Below are 16,820 nucleotides of genomic sequence, written 5' to 3'. Positions count from 1 at the left end.
AGGCTGAGGGAGCTGGGTCTCTTCAGCTTGGAGAAGAGGAGACTGAGGGGTGACCTCGTTAATGTTTAGAAATATGTAAAGGGTGGGTGTCACGAGGATGGAGCCAGGCTCTTCTCGGTGACAACCAACAGTAAGACAAGGGGTAATGGGTACAAACTGGAACACAGGAGGTTCCACTTAAATATGAGAAGAAACTTCTTCAAGGTGACGGTGCCAGAGCACTGGAACAGGCTGCCCAGGGAGGTTGTGGAGTCTCCTTCTCTGGAGACATTCAAAACCCTCCTGGACGCCTTCTTGTGTAACCTCATCTGGGCATTCCTGCTCCGGCAGGGGGATTGGACTAGATGATCTTTTGAGGTCCCTTCCAATCCCTAACATTCTGTGATTTTGTGATACACACAGGAAGCTTTGCCGCCTAATTAAATGGGATCTAAAATTTCGCCCGTAAAAGTGATAACGGCCAAATGACGCCCCATGATCTGCAACAACGAAAGTTGCTTTATAATTCCAAGGTAAAGTGACTGCCTGCTTATTTGAGTTAGTAATCTGCTTACGTGTTTAAAAGCAGGATAGGGAATTACAAATGATTATGTTTGTAAATTAAATGTTGTCATTAGAACATAAAATTGTAATTTGAAGCACCTAATGCATTTTACACAATTAAGAGGCGCAGGCAACAATGTAACACGAGTGATGTAACAAAAATACATGCGTGTGGAACAAGTTGCATATATATGTCTATGTACCATTACTGCTATATATATATAGCACTTCTAAGAATATTCAGATTTTGAGTGTTTAAAAATAATTGAAGTGTATAAGCAAGCAACATAATAACATTTCATATCATCGTAGAATGTCCTGAGTTGGAAGGGACCCACAAGGATGATTGAGTCCAACTCCTGTCCCAGCGTATGACAACCCCACAGTTCACACTGATACCAAAAAGTCGGCAAAAAGACTCCTTAGCACTGTTTTGAAAGTGTTAAAAAGCAGGCACTTTTATTGCAGCATGCTGGACGCTCGGAGTATCATTCGTCTAATTGAGCGTGCACATGATTTGCACTTCTTGGTATTTATTACATATGCTTGTTGCATATTAATTTGTTTCTACTGCTTAGTTAATGCATTAAACGTAAATTATTTACATAACCCCGCCCTTTGTCGGCAGTCCCTCTTTAGTATTCGAGTCTTCATCAGGGGTCTCTAGGGGTCCCCAGTGGTCCTTGCAGCCTGGTGGCCCCTCCAGTGTCGGCTTCTTGACCTCATTTCATTAGCATCCATATCATCATTTTGTGCTACTACTCAGCAAAAGTCACATAGCTCTTTCTTCATTTAGTGGAACATTTTGCTTTCCCAGCTTGCAAGCCAAGGACGTCCCGCTTTGCATCATGTCCAGTCTCTATAGAGCTATTGATTCTCTAGTAGGTTTCGGTTACATTATGCCTAGTGTTGCTACATTAAGCCTAGGGGTTTCTAAAATATTTTTTGTTCCTCTTATCAACATCATGCATCTGAGAGCATTGTCCAATTGTTTCTTGAACGCTGTCAGGCTTGGGGCCGTGACACCTCCCTGGGGAGCCTGTTCCAGTGCTCCAGCACCCTCTGAGGGAAGAACCTTTTCATAATGTCCAACCTAAAGCTCCCCTGGCACGTCTTCCTGACATTCCCTCGGGTTCTGTCACTGGTCACCAGAGAGAAGAGATCAGCGCCTGTCCCGCCTCCTCCCCTCGTGAGGAAGCTGTAGCTGCCATGAGGTCTCCCCTCAGTCTCCTCCAGGCTGAACAAACCCAGTGGCATTAGCTGCTCCCCATATGGTTTTCCCAACAGTATTTCCTATGGTGTCCTCACACCTGCCCTCCAGCAGTGTATGCCATTTGTTTCCTTATGTTCTCTCCCTTTCCCTCCTCCCCAGCTACCCACAGCTGCTGTTATTTCTGGATTTCTCTTGAAAGAGCCGCTTTTCTCACCTGTGTTTATCCTCTGTACCTCAGGGTCAGACCTGCTCTGTAACTACCACCTGTAACACTGCTGCACCAGTTGGAAATAATTAACGGCTCTCTCTGGCCCTGCTGGGATCACACGTGGTGGATGTTGTGTGCACCGCACGGCCGGACCCTCTTCTCCGCAGGGGTACAGGTTGGATGCACTCCCTGACGTTCAGCCCACCTGTCAGCCGGAGCCCAGCGGCCCCCGGGGCAGCACAAGGCCCTGGTTACCCCTCATAGAATCACAGAATGTTAGGGGTCGGAAGGGACCTCGAAAGATCATCTAGTCCAATCCCCCTGCCGGAGCAGGAACACCCAGATGAGGTTACACAGGAAGGCGTCCAGGTGGGTTTTGAATGTCTGCAGAGGAGACTCCACAACCTCCCTGGGCAGCCTGTTCCAGTGCTCTGGCACCGTCACCTTGAAGAAGTTTCTTCTTACATTTAAGCGGAACCTACTGTGTTCCAGTTGGCACCCATTGCCCCTTGTCCTATCATTGGTTGTCACCGAGAAGAGCCTGGCTCCATCCTCATGGCACTCACCCTTTACATATTTCTAAACATTAATGAGGTCTCCCCTCAGTCTCCTCTTCTCCAAGCTAAAGAGACCCAGCTCCCTCAGCCTTTCCTCACAAGGGAGATGCTCCACTCCCTTCATCATCTTCGTTGCTCCCTCCTCGGGGAGGCGGAGCCCGGAGCCGCCCCGCCCGCCGCCGGCAGCCGCCGCCGAAAGCCCGCCTCCAGCGCGCGCCCGCCCCGCCCAGCTCCAGCCCCGCCCCCAGCGCGCGGGTTCGGCGAGCCTTCCCCCCGCAGCCGTTGGCACCGGGACCCACGGCTGCCCCTCCCTCACGTGACCGGAAGAGCTGGGGGCCCTCTCTGCTGAGGCGACGCTGGCGCAGGGCGGGGCTTGTCCCACACCGGAAGCGGCGCGTCTCTGCCGCCCACCGGCGGACCCCCGCGCGCCGCGAGGCCTGGGTGCTGACAGCGCGGCCTGAGGCGGCGCCCGGCCCGGCCGCCCGCAGCGCACCGCAAGGCCTCGAAGCGGCGGGCCCGGTTCTCGGTGTGGCCGCGGCGGCGCCTGGCGCTGGCAGGTGCTGGGGGAAGGCGAGCGGGTGGGGAGGTTTCGTCTCCCGCCGGGTTGGAGCCGGGCGGGCTGGGGGCCGGGGTGGTGCGGGGGCCGCGTCGCCGGTCGCTGCCGGGCCTGGTTTGCGCCGCCCCGTCGGGCTGCGGGCGTGTGAGGGGACAGGGGTGAAGTGAGCGGCGCCGCTTGTGTCTCCGCGCTGCGCAGGGTGCGGGCGCTGCCCGGGGTGAAGCGCGGCCCCGGCCTGCACCTGCGGTCTGTGGAATCATACCCGAAGGTTAATTAGAGCTTGCACGCAGTTAATTGCACAGGGTGTAGGAGTATGTGTACGTGAGGGAGCAGTGGCCACAGGTAAGGCGGGCGCGGTGCTGGCTTTCAGGGCAGCAGCAAACAAAATGTAAGTGCAAAGCGAGGCATTACTGAAGTGAGAAGCGAGGGAGAGCTGCTTTCCAGTTCTTACTGGAAATGAGTGCGTGCGGGGTCATTAATGCACTTAAGAAAATACAACTTGGTAGACTGATAATTTGCCTGTTGATTATTTTTTGACAGCAAACATCCGCATTGTGTTGTTTTCCAGAGTTGTGAACCTCTAAAAAGTGGCACACTGACTTCCATTTGTAACTCTGGGATGGCGTCTTGCTCTTTAAAGGAACAGCATGTTCTGCAGAACCTTGTTTTTTTGCAGTGCACGTAGTGCCCTCAGATCTTATAGATGAGAACAAAATAAATGTAAAAAAGAAAAATAATCACATGCAGATTGTGTGTTGAGATTTATTGGTCTTAAAAACTTTTTTCACAGCTTTGTTTTCTAGTATGATTTTTTTTTAACTTCTTTGTTACCAGAGTTATGTAGAACTATGTTACTTTTTGTTCTACTCAGGGATTGTGCATCTATTTTGATTTCTCTTTTACTTTTCATCTACTTTCATTTAATAAGTTTTTTGGAGGTTTTTAATACATCTTGGTCAAGAGCAAAAAGCTGTAGTTCTCCCAATGGCATATATTAACATTTTTACATTGGGTTGCAGGAATGTTAAGTTGCTGACAGCTTCAGGTATGAAAGCTGCCTGACCTCTCCAGAAGGTAGTTTACTACTTCAGGCTACGCACAGGCTCTTAAAAATGGTAGGGGTTTTTTTGACAGCCAACCGCTGGGCAGCTCTCTTTAACTTGATGTGCTGTGTGTCTTTTGATGATGTTGGAGGATGTTGCCATGTTGCCACAGACTTGCATTATCATTTTGCCTTAAGCTGTTTCCCTAGTACTTCCTGGGTTTGGGTGGTTTTTTTAATTGGAGGTTGGAACACTAATGTGCACCCCAGCTGAGGATGCAGTCGGAGAATGTCATGGAAGCCCAAAGTAAAATATTTTTAACTTGTAAAAAAAAAAAAAAAAATAGCAAAAAGGATCACTGCTGTTTCTTTGTAACATGATTTGCTTCTGGCTATATCGTTAGCTTGGTCTGATTTTATTTAGAGGTTGCTTGTGAGTTGTGTACCTTTTCTCAGTTTTGGAAATTTTTGTTGTGGTTTTCATTGTTCTCTTGCAAAAGCAAAGGGTCTTTTTAGATATAATAATTTAGAACTAAATTCATTTGGACTATGTTTAGTTTCAGAATTGTTCCCAAAAGCATCTTGTTGATGTTGGTCTCTCTGTTGGTCCATAGAAATTTGGTTTGATCTTTTATATCTCCGTTGTACATGTGGACTAGAAGTAATTGTATATGTTATTTCTTAAATCCATTCAAGGTGTTTGGTGTCTTCCCTTGTATTGTCTAAGTGGTCATTACAGACGAGTCATGACAAATTAAAAGGCGATTAAACAAGGTCAGCAGTTTCTCATCTACTGTTCTTTGGAGTGTTGAGCACAAGCGTCTGCTGGTTTCTCATAAAATAACACAAGTCTGGAGTATAATAAAATTACATGGACGGTTTTTAAAATGCTAATAATTGCTTCATAAATTGCATCTGTCTCTTGACAGTGCTTGATTGCCAAAGAGTAGGTATAGTTTGTAGAATTAATATAGAAGTGCTGCTCAGCCCTTAAAGGCAGACTTTTGGAATGGCTGTGATAGTAGAGAATAGAAACTCTCTTAATTTCTGTGATATTGCATTTTGAACTTAATGCTTTATGGACCATGCTTCCAAATTTGCTTTGTGAATGTGCTTTATAATTGCTGGTGCATATAGTCTAATACAGAGAATGTGTAAGTAGCACCGAATAAAACAGACACTAATAGGCCCAAACTGAGTGTAAAGCAACCTGAGATGTTAACTTGTAGTACTAAATGCCTCATGGCTTTTCTAGAAATCTGAGATTGTATATTTGCATGTACAGCTGGTATAAATCTGTGAATGACAGGTTTATAAATCACAAAAGTGCTGGCAGGAACTACTTGTAACACCAGAGTGCCTGAGAGAACCAGTAATAAGCTGGTTACTTGTGGAGAAAGCATCACTTCAAAATAGCTGAGTGCTGTTGTGAATCTGCTTCAGAATAGACTTGAAGTGGAAACATACAATTCTACTAATTCCTGTGGTTATTTATGTACTCATCCTCACTTGTGTAATCAGGTTAGAAATAGAGTATAGACTATTAAAAAATGTAACAATGAAATTTTTATATTGGTGAATGTTAAATTGCTACCCCTCGAATTTCATTATGTGTGTGGAGGTAAATAGTGTTTTTTCTCTTTAATCAGATCACCCAGAAGACACAATGAGTGTTAAAGCTTTCAAGCTCGTTTCTGCTGTTGAGCGGGAGATGTTAATGGGAGACAAGAATTACATCAACATCGAATGTATTGAGTGTTGTGGAAAGAACCTCTATATCGGAACCAATGACTGCTTTATCTATCACTTTCTGTTGGATGAAAAGATATCAACAGCTGGAAAAATAACTTTTGCTGCCACCAAGCAACTGCATAAATACCTGGGCTTGAAGAAGCCTGTGAGTGAGCTGAAAGCAGCCTCTGCCCTCACCAGGCTTCTTGTGCTTTGCGACAACACAATAGCACTAGTTAACATGATGAACTTGGAACCTGTCCCCACTGGTGCCAGAATCAAAGGAGCTGTGACATTCACGTTAAATGAAAACCCTGTGAGTGGGGATCCGTTCTGTGTTGAAGTCTGCATTATCTCGGTCAAGCGGCGAACCATTCAAATGTTCATGGTGTTTGAAGACAGAGTCCAGATAGTGAAGGAAGTGTTTACTCCAGAGCAACCCTGTGCTGTGGCTGTAGATGGTTATTACTTGTGTCTTGCTCTTACTACACAGTATATCATTTTGAATTATAATACTGGCGTCTCCCAGGATCTGTTTCCTTATTGCAGTGATGAGAAACGGCCAATTGTGAAAAGGATAGGCAGACAAGAGTTTCTGTTGGCTGGCCCCGGAGGCCTAGGTGAGACTAAGGATTGTAATTTTTTTTTGCAATTTTTTTTTAACTTCTCTCTCAATTTCTCTCAATTTGGGGAACAAAGCTTAACTATTTACATAGTGTGTACAATAATGATAACTTTGTTCACAGGGCTATACTGGAATGTTGATATAAAAAGGTAGATGGTAAATTTTTGGTACTAAGTATTGTTATAACTCTCCTGCTTCCTTAATGCACAAAAATCTGGTTTTTTGTATTTTAATCGTGTCTGTAGAAAGCATCACTTCTGTATAGACAGCTAACAGTATCTTGCAGACCAGAGTTAAAAACTTGATTGGTACCAAGTGAAACTTCAGAGGCTGATACCTTCTCTGTAGTGACTAGCCGGACTGGGTTTGAGGAGCCACATGTTGCTATAAATTAGTTAAATTGTTGTAGGTGAGTCAATTTTTGCCTCAGTTGCTATTCAGAGGAGTTCATATCAAGTCCATTTTACAGATTGTAACAGATTTGCAAATAGGTATGTTGTACTACAGTACTAGTAAGAAATGTTAGTAGAAGCAAACTGTATCCTAATTCCTGTAGAAGCAAGCTCTATCCGAACTGTAGATGTTGTGGGATACTACCCAGTTTTTGTGCTCCTATTTGCTTGATTTTTAATAGTATTTTTCAGCTCCATATTACAGAAAACGATAGTTTAGGTATTGCAAAGCCAAAGTTAGATCATGTGAAATGATGCTCTTGTCTAATAGACAGATGAATGTAAGGACTACTGCTGCTGTAGTCTGTCTAAATCAACAAAAAACTGCAGTATTGCAGAGCTGACAGACCATAGGCAGAATGGTTTCATGCTGTTTGCCATATGACTCTTCATTTAGGAGATGCAGTTCATGTCTTCCCTGACACCTTAGGAATAGCATAACACAAAGATCAAAAATATTTACGTCCTTAATTCTGCATGGGTTTTGGTTTTTTAGTATAAATTCCAAAGAAAAGCAAGTGTGCAATCCATTGTTTATATTGGAGTTTTGTCCTGTGACCAGAACATGAGATGTACATCAATTCACCAGGTTTTCTTAAAAGAAGTAGACATTCCTTAGAATATCAGTTTATGCAAATTAAAGATGTTCCAAGATTAATTTGTGGGTTTTTTTCAGATATTGGACCTTTCTTGGTCATCTTGGTTGCCCACTTATTAAAACTATTAGTTGCTTCAAATGTGGACATGTATTTGTGGACATTAACTGTTTTAGTAGTGCTGTGAAACTTACAATTTGTGAATTGACTGACTGAAAGTATTCCCCTTTGGAATGTTTCTAAGGAAATCCCAGATTCTGTTCAAGTGATTAATTTCTTTTTTTAAGTAAAATAGATATATTTTCAAAAGCATAATTGCTTTTAGTCAGAAAGCAGAATTTTATTTAGTCTAACTTTTGCTCTTATCTGGTGTCCTGGAAGGGAGCTATACAAGAAGACATTTACTCATAAAATTCAACATCCTTGTATAAGGAGATTGTCATAGGGTTAAAATACCAGATATGTGATATCTTAAGTGAATACCCTTCTCTAGCTCTAAACATGTTATAAACTCCTCTTTTTCCCATAATACAGGCAAAGTGTACCTTATACTAGCTCAGATACCTTACAAAGACTGCTTGGTGTGGATTGTAGAGTTTTTCCTTGCCTGATTCGGCTTGTGGGTTGGTTTTGTTTGGTTGGTTTTAATCATCTCTTCTCTTTTCCCTTCCCACTTTTGCTTTGATTAGTATTATCCATCTTACTCTTCCCTGGTAAAATTTTTAGTGTCTTTAATACTTCTGTCTTTGAAGTTGTGAAGATAGTTGTGGAACTTTATAATATCTAAGCGTCATGTATCTTGGCATTTGAGGTAGGCCTCTGCTGTAAAGTGACTGAACTTGAAAAGGCTTGATGTAAATCTTCAGTTCTAATTTTGGTTTGCTTTTGTACATCTTACCATGTTTGTTCGGCAATTGGTAGAGCATCAATGCTAAATTCAGTCTCTTTTACTGAGGTAGATGTATTCTGCATTAATATATTTGGCTTTATAGTGTTTGAAGTGACGTTGATCTAATTTGCTTTTGAGTTAAGACTGGAGTTTAGAATGGCAGAAGGCAACTGCTTAAAATGGTAATCGTAAAGTGAGACATCTTTGAGTTTCTTGGATACATAACCCTTTTCCTTATTTGGACTCTTTGCATTTAAAATTGGTTGTTAGAATTGTTTGTAGTTGATCCATAGGCTTAGCCATCCAGAATGTTGCTGGATCTACTCGCAGTCAGTATATACAGGAGGAGGAATGTAATTTTTGATGCATCTTCGTTCTGTCCAGTAATTAGTTCATTCAGAATTGAAAATCAGTTCTTTCTGATTATGTGTGAAACTGTGCTTGCCAAAATTCAGTTTTTCATTTCAGGAAGCTCTTGTTGCATGTTTCTAACCAAATTTCCTGCCGTATAGAGGCTTTAAGTGTTTAAAATTTCAGCAAACAATTCTTGCATATTGGCACAGGGCATGCTTCCTAGCACCAGCTGGAGCAACTATCCCAAAACATCAGGGGCCTTGACTCAGACCAAGCTCCCAAGCGATGGTGCAGCTCTTCAGGTCTTGTTCTGAAGGGAGTGCCTGGTGCCTCTTGCTGAGACTGGGGCAGGGGGAAATTTTGCGCTTGCCTGCAGAAGATGTGTGCTTGGTTGAGCATTTGTGTTGCCGAGGAAAGGAGATGCGGGAGGAGGTCAGCAGAGTGCATGGCATCAGAGATGACAAAAAGGAAATGGAATCTTCTCCAGGACCCAGGCATGAGCGTGAACCCCAAACTGTACTGAGGGAAGGGCAGGCTAAGTCTCTGCTTGTTCTGTGATGGCAAAGGCTGGAAACTTATGACTTCTCGTAAAAGGAAGAGCTCTCCTTCCCTGCCTGCAGATCTGCATCTATAGAATATGTTCGATGTTCTGGTAGCAGGTGAGAAGGAGGAAGCGCTTTCTAACAAATCATCTGAGCCTGTACCATGCAGTAGCATCAGGATTAGTGAATAATAATGGTGTGAGACTCCCTCACATTGGAAATGAAGATTTTCTCATCAACCCCGCTGATGAGGAAGAACAGCTTGAGAAGGAGTGGGTGGATTGTGCAGGTCACCAACTGGTTGCACAGCTTGTGGTGATGAGAGATTTGGCTTTTATTTTTATGGATCCCTATTTAAGGAAGAGATGGGATCCACTAGGCCAAGTGCAGCAAAAGTGTTTTTGCCAACAGGCCAACAAGCCTGGTGAGGAGGATTTAAACTAGGAATAGTGGTTGTAGGCTGAGATGGCAAACAAAAGGTGCAGGATGGTATGGATGATTGACTTCATAATCAACAAACAGAGCTGAAGAAGCTCTGCTTCAGGCATATGCACACAAAGAAGTGCGTACAAAATAACATGATGGTGAAAGCTCTCTCACTTTTTCTGGGACATCAACACAGCTGTGTGCTAGCAGCTGAGGTGGGGGTTACCCATTACATGAAAGCAGCAGGAAGGTGTGCTGTTGTGCCTTGGAACAAAGGATGAGGCAGCTGAGGGTTTATGGATTAGGGTTAGAGGGCAGGCTAACATGGGTGACATTGTGGCGAGTGTGTGCTGCAGACCACCTTATCAGAAAGAAGATGAAGATAAGGCCTTCTTCAGATAACAAGAAGAAACCGACATTTGCAGGCCCTGGTTCTTACGGGGCGTTTGAACCACTCCTATACCTGCTAGAGGGGCAGCAGATAAGGCACAAGCAATCCAGGAGATTACTGGAGTGCATTGGTGTTAACTTCTTGACACAGGTGACTGCGGAGCTGGTAAGGGGATGTGCTCTGTTGAACCTGGTTAGGCATGCAAATGTCAGGGGAGCAGCCTTGCTGCAGTGTCCATGAGGTGGTGAAGTTCAGGATCCTGAGAGAAGTGAACAAGGCAAAAAGACCATAAGCCTGGACAGCAGACTTTGGTTTGTTCAAGATCCTGCTTAAAAGAATCCCATGGAATATGGTTCTGGAGAGAAGGACTACCTCCTCCATGTTCAAGAGTGATCCATCCCAATGAGCAGGAAAATAAGCAAAGGTGGCAGGAGGCCTGCATTAATGAACAAGCAGCTCTTGACTAAACTCAGATATTAAAAGGAAGCAAATGAGGTGTAAGCAGGACCAGATGACCTGGGAGGAATATAGAGACACTGTCCAAGCATGTGGGGATGGGGCTAGGGAGGCCAAACCTCATCTGACAGTGACTCTGTTGAGCACCATGAAGGGCAACAGAAAGAGCCTCTACAAGTGTATCAGCAGCAATGGAAGACTAATGTATGTCCACTGCTGAATGAGATGGAGGACCTGGTGCCAAAGGACATGGAAAAGGCTGAGGTGTTTATACCACCTTTACTTCAGTCGTTACTGGTATGACCTTCCTTCAGGAATCCTCAGCCCCCTAGGACCAGTGGCAAAATCTGGAGCAACAAAACCCCCACCCTCAGTAGACAAGGATCAGGTAATGGAACATTTAAATTAACTGGACAGGCAAAACCATGGGACTTGATGGGTATGAACCATGAATGCTTGAGGGTGGTGGGCAATGTCATTGCGAGGCCACTCTTATCTTTGAAAGGTCATGATGATCAGGGGATGTTCCTCAGGACTGGAAGAAAATAAATGTCTTCACTCCTGTCTTAGATAAGCAAGATAAAGAATCCACAGAACTATGGGCTGACCAGCCTTACCTTGCTCCCCAGAAAGGTGATGGAGAAAATCCTAGAAGCTATTTCTAAAAACACAGAGGACAAGAATGTGATTTGGAGTAATCAACATGGATTCACAAAAGGAAAACTGTCTGACCAGCCTGATAGTCTTCTGTGATGACATGGGTAGCTTGGTGGATGAGGGGAGAGCAGTGATACTATGAATATCACCAAGGCTTTTCATGCCATCTCCCACAGCATCCTTGTAGACAAACAGGTGAAGAATGAATTAGAGAAACAGTGAGGTGGATTGAAAGCCTGGCTCAAAGGTTTGTAGTCAGCAGCACAAAGTCTAGCTGGAGGCCAGTCGGTAGTTGTGTACCCCAGGGCGCCAGTACTGAGGTCAATACTGACGTTTTCATTAACAACATGGGTGGTGGGGCAGAGTGCACCTTCAGCAAGTTTGCAGATAATAAAAAAGTGGGAGGAGTGGCTGATACACTGGGGGATTGTATTGCCATTCAGAGGGACCTTGACAGGCTGGAGAAATGAGTTGACAGGAACCTTGTGAAGTTCAGCGAAGGAAAATGAACAGTTGTGTAGTGCCTGAGTAAACTATAACTGGAGTTAGAGAAGTGAGCCTTATAACTGACAACAGGCACAGAGGTACTAAGCAGAATGATTCACAAAAGGTTATGCAGTGCCTTTTCTCATAGCTGATGACACTGCATAAAGCACGGTGGTTAACAGTAACCAACATGTTCCCTTCTGGTTTTGACCCACTCATAGTGCTCTACATGATGTCAACTTTTACAATAACTGAAAGTTTTCATATTCATTTTTAAACAAGTAATAATAATAGTAAAGAAATTTTATTGCAATTTTTACATGTATTTTCACTGAGAAGCTTTTTGTTTAAAAAAAAAAAAAATCTACACTCTCTTGCACAAAGACCGAGTAACCTGGTATAAGTTGATCCTGCGTTGAGCAGGGGGGCGACTGGACTGAATATCCTTCAGAAACCTCTTCTGACTTAAATTATTCTATGATTCTATAAATTTCTAGATCTCTTAGTGCTAAAAACAGTGTAACTGTGTTTCGGGTAACTCTTGTAACCTTTGGATAGCGTATGCATTTTTAATATAGAATTGATTACTGTCTTCATCTCAGTTTCATCAAACACATTCCTGTGCTATAAAAAGGCCACGGTTTCAGATTGTAGTTGTCATATTTATTGTTATCATTAGGTGAGGTTTGAATGAAGACAGAAAATGCATCATTCTACCACAGAAGCCCTAGCTATTGAGCGCAGAGAGATGTAGAGAGACATTGACTTAGAAAAGTATTGTACATTGCTCTGCATACCCTTTTACTTCCATAAAGGATTTTTTAAAATTACCTAAAAAAGAGCTCTGTCATTTAAAATAAAAGTTTTTAAAATCAGGATTTACAATATTTTGGGGGAATGCTAGAGAAATAAAAAATTCTAAGAATTAGGTTATCAAATATAATTAGCCCTGAGTTTTCTACTGATTAGTATGTATTTAACTAAAGTTTTCTCTCGCTTTTTGAAATGGGATTATAGGACAGAGTAATAACAAGAAGACATTAAAATGGATAGTGCGGTCTGCCTGGCATGAAATTCCACTTCTGATCCATGAGAATATCAAAATCTGTAAAGGAAATTGGGAATTATATATTGTGGGAAAAAAAAAATTCTGTAAGGTGCTTGATTGAAAAGCTGATCTTTATACTGAAAAAGGCAGATAGCATTACTTGGTAATGGTTAGATGTGAAATTTTAATTTTGTGTTGCACCCTTAGTCAAGGAAAAGGGCTGATTTTGAAGCTGCTACACAGGATCCAGAAGCTTAATCTCTAGACTGTAGTTCTGTAAACATCTACTGGTTTTTTGGTTTTTTTCCCCTGAGATGGTCTTCCCACCCAGCTACCCTTACCTCATTATCCTCTGTTTGGAAGAGATTTTGTAAATTGAATAATATAATCTTTTAATCTCCCCTGTCCTTTAGAGCTCAGACTTATTCTAACAGCTGTCAAGTGGTTTATTCTTGCCAAAGAACAATTTTCATGGGCATGTCTTTTTAATGGAATGAGAATACTGTTTTAAGGGGTATGCATGCATTCATGTTTAGAGCAGAAGTTTACATCAAGCTTTAGTATGGCTCAGCTGGCAAAGGGTTACTGAACTAGATCAGAAAAGTTTGACTAGAGTTTTTCTTCAATCAATGTCTCGGGAAAATTGGGGAATGTAAAGTAGCATAAATAGAACCAGTGGTGTGTGGTGCAAAAGCAAGTCAAACTTCTATTAAGTTAGGAGAAGGAAGGACAGAATAGACAAGAGTAACATTAGTGGCAAAGAAAAACACAAATTACCTGAAGATTTAATATGGTTATTTTTAATACAGCATAGAAGGTATCACTGGGATATTTTAGAAGTCTTTGTGCTTGGCTTTTGGGAAAATATGCTTTATATGTAGCCTCTGCATTTTTTTTTAATGATTGAAAACACAGATGCCTCACAGGAAGTGACTTGGCCCGAAGAGCTGGATCCTTTTTCTGTGAACATGTTGCCGTAGCAAAAGTGAAGAAGTATAAGTAAACGTGATTTTCTACTAAAATGCTTTTCGCGTATTTGGTGCTATAAGGAACAAACATGCCTGTATTGCCAGACAGGTCAGGCAGTGCAGATCTGCAGCTCTTACTGAAGCAGTATTGTTTGAATGTTGGCTCTCACTAAATATTTGTGTTCTGAAATGAATTCAAACAACATGGAGCAATTCTTACTAAAAAAAAAAAAAAATCTGAAACTTACTAAACTTGAATAACTCTTGTTAGTTTTTTTCATTGTTCAGTCTTTTTTCAGTCTTTGGTGTTGTCTGTTTCTGTAGTGAATGAGAAATGAAAAAAAATTAACTGAATTAACCAATAGGTCTGTAAGGTCCAAGGAGCTGCGATGTGCTGTCATCATGCCAGCTCATACTGCATCTATTCTTTATTTCTGTACCTTGGTATCCACACTTCACATTGGGAAAACAACAGTCTTCAACCAGCACGAGCCTCAGGCTTTGTTTTTTCCTTTTTGTAGGCATGTTTGCAACTGTAGACGGCATTTCACAGCGTGCCCCGGTGCACTGGTCAGAGAACGTGATCGGAGCGGCTCTATGCTTCCCTTATGTGGTTGCTCTCGATGATGAGTTCATTACAGTGCACAGCATGCTGGACCAGCAGCAAAAGCAAACCCTGCCTTTTAAAGAAGGTCACATTCTACAGGACTTTGAAGGTATTAGAAAGGATGCTTTTTTGCATCAGTAATTCTGGAACAACCGCCACTGTGGTCACAGTTGCTTCAGTTTGTTTTGTAAACATAATATCTTAGAAGCACATTAACTGTTGAAACTTCAGTTGCAAATGCTTTCCTGAATGGATTCCTGCAGACTATGACAGGAAAACTTTAGTCATCCAAAACTCCATGTTTCTAACAGAATGTATGCTCATTAAATGTGCTCCAACTGTCAAGTTAATTGTCGGGTAGGAGTCTGTGGGTTTAGAGCTTTTTCTTGTAACTTGATTATTTCTTTCAAAGGAGCAATATTAATTTCGTGCTATGAGTCAATAATTGTGAGCTACAGGTATTTGTCCATTGGCTATCCTGACAAAGTCGTAACATCTTAAGAACTGTTCTTTTGTATTCCTTTCTAAAATATCTGTGTAAGAGGATTAAAAGGGGATATTTCATAAAGAATTGTTAAACGAGAAATACAAAAATTTGTTTTGATCTATTCTTCAATTAAGAACTCTTAGTTGGAATACATTGTGTTGCTATTTTTTTTCCGGGAGAGCTGCCAACTCTAGCACTATGAACTGTATGTTATTTGCTGCCTTGGTACAGGTTACAATTTTCTAATGTAAGCCTGTGGAAATACCTGTCAGTTAAAAGCCCCTATTCTCTGGAATTTGACGAGCAGTTTCAGTGGTGGCCTTTATAGCTCAGTTCATCATGAGCAATTATAGCCAGTTTCATTTACTCAGCATGGAACAAAATCTGCTGTGAATAAATAAATTTACCATTACCTCTGTATTTCTGAGGTGCAATTTACAGGTAAACTGTGCTATCTAATTAATATGGTAACAACAAAGATGAGTTTTGGAACTTTCACGCTGTTTAGGTTCTTGTATCTTAAGTAGTAAGTCTTAAAGCTTATTTCTGAAATGTGTTTTTTCTGTAGAGAAACTGAATTTGTCTGTTTGCTCTGTCCAGGAAAGGTGATTGTTGCTACTAATAAGGGTGTGTATATCTTGGTGCCACTACCTTTGGAAAAACAGATTCAGGACCTTCTAGCTAGCCACAGAGTGGAAGAAGCCCTTGTTCTAGCAAAAGGAGCTCGAAGAAATATTCCAAAAGAGAAATTTCAGGTCTGTCCTTCCTTTATAAATTTCACAGTGGGGCCATGTATACCAGTGGTCAAGTGACTAGAGAGGGTGGGAGAGGAATTTACGTTGAAGAGAAATATAATGCTTTTTATGTTTTCAGCCTGAGGAAATAAGTGTGCTGCTGAGTTGACTTGTGCTTGTAAAGGCTGTGACGTTGGCAGGGTTGAATGCTGTTCTACTGCTTTTCTAGAGTTGTGGTTTTTTTCAAGTGCACAACTTGAAAAAATTGAAAACAAAACCGAGAAACTAGTGATAGAAGATCCACTGCAATGCTTCCTTAGTACTAGGTTCAGTTATTATTTGCTGTTGCTGTTTAAAAATTATACTTTATTTCAAAGTGGAGGTTTTAGGTTTTACTTTTTTTTTTTAATTGGATAGTCTCACCATATCCTAAACTCCGCAGTAGTACAACTTCGTAGTTAAGCAATGGGAAATCTAAAGCAAATACATCCTACTTCCAAACTCATACAAGTAGTACTTGTACTGGTGTGTGTGGCACAGTATCTTAGTTACTCTGTGATTAGAGCGTTGATTAGAGATTTGTTCTCATTTCCTTCTATCTCTGGTTTATATTACAATGCATATTCTACTGTATTTATTCCTATTTGTCATTTAGAGACTGAAACTTGGAAAAAGTAGCATGAAATCTCTACTCACCAAGTAGGTGAATAAATATTTGACTTAGTTGCTTTCCTTTTGTAAAAGCAAAATTTGATTTGTAGCCTGCAGATGATCTAGTTTGTTTTTTAATATGCTTTGGAGCATTTTGTTGCCATTGAAATAGTACCTGTTGCATTACTTTCAGTTTGTTTAGGAAGATGTAAAGTTTGGAACATGACCGTTGGAATTACGAAATTGCAGCAGTACAAAATGATTCAGTCTCTCAGGACTTTTTTTTTTTTTTTTCTTTGTTTAATTTCAGGAAGTTTCTGATTCCTTGTCATTTAAATTTTGAGCAAGGCCCTTGAAAAAGCAGTCATTAAATTATGTGAAATTTGTATCAGCTTTCATTTTGATCCTTAACTCCTCATTGAATGAAGGGGTGGGAGGCTGCTGGAAGTAGAAAGCTTGGCCAGAAAAGTGTTTCCATTCTTTTCCTAAGGTACAGCTATCTGGAAGTACTTGAAGCTGAAAAGTATTTTTGCAAATACAGAGTTCAGTTTCCAGCATGTTTTGCTTTGCATCGTCACTTTCAAATTTTCCTTTGCAGTCT

At 41.8% G+C, this 16,820-nt stretch overlaps 1 protein-coding gene across 2 annotated transcripts in view; it reads left to right on the top strand.

Annotated features, from left to right (window-relative positions):
- Positions 1-2,994: 2,994 nt before the first annotated feature.
- The window catches only part of TGFBRAP1 (transforming growth factor beta receptor associated protein 1), a 38,599-nt gene continuing 24,773 nt past the window's right edge, over positions 2,995-16,820 (top strand). The window contains exons 1-5 of one of the 2 annotated variants that reach the window (XM_065652309.1): positions 2,995-3,078; positions 4,816-4,893; positions 5,769-6,470; positions 14,262-14,456; positions 15,435-15,589. In XM_065652309.1, coding sequence (XP_065508381.1) covers positions 5,786-6,470; positions 14,262-14,456; positions 15,435-15,589 — 1,035 coding nt within the window. In that variant the 5' untranslated portion in view covers positions 2,995-3,078; positions 4,816-4,893; positions 5,769-5,785. The remainder of the gene's footprint in view (positions 3,079-4,815; positions 4,894-5,768; positions 6,471-14,261; positions 14,457-15,434; positions 15,590-16,820) is intronic. The other variant, XM_065652302.1, reaches the window with a different exon arrangement.

Source organism: Caloenas nicobarica, chromosome 1 (genome assembly GCF_036013445.1).
Source record: "Caloenas nicobarica isolate bCalNic1 chromosome 1, bCalNic1.hap1, whole genome shotgun sequence".
Lineage (NCBI taxonomy): Eukaryota > Metazoa > Chordata > Aves > Columbiformes > Columbidae > Caloenas > Caloenas nicobarica.
The sequence above is the reverse complement of the archived record's forward strand: the minus strand, read 5'-3'. Positions and strand labels throughout refer to the sequence as shown.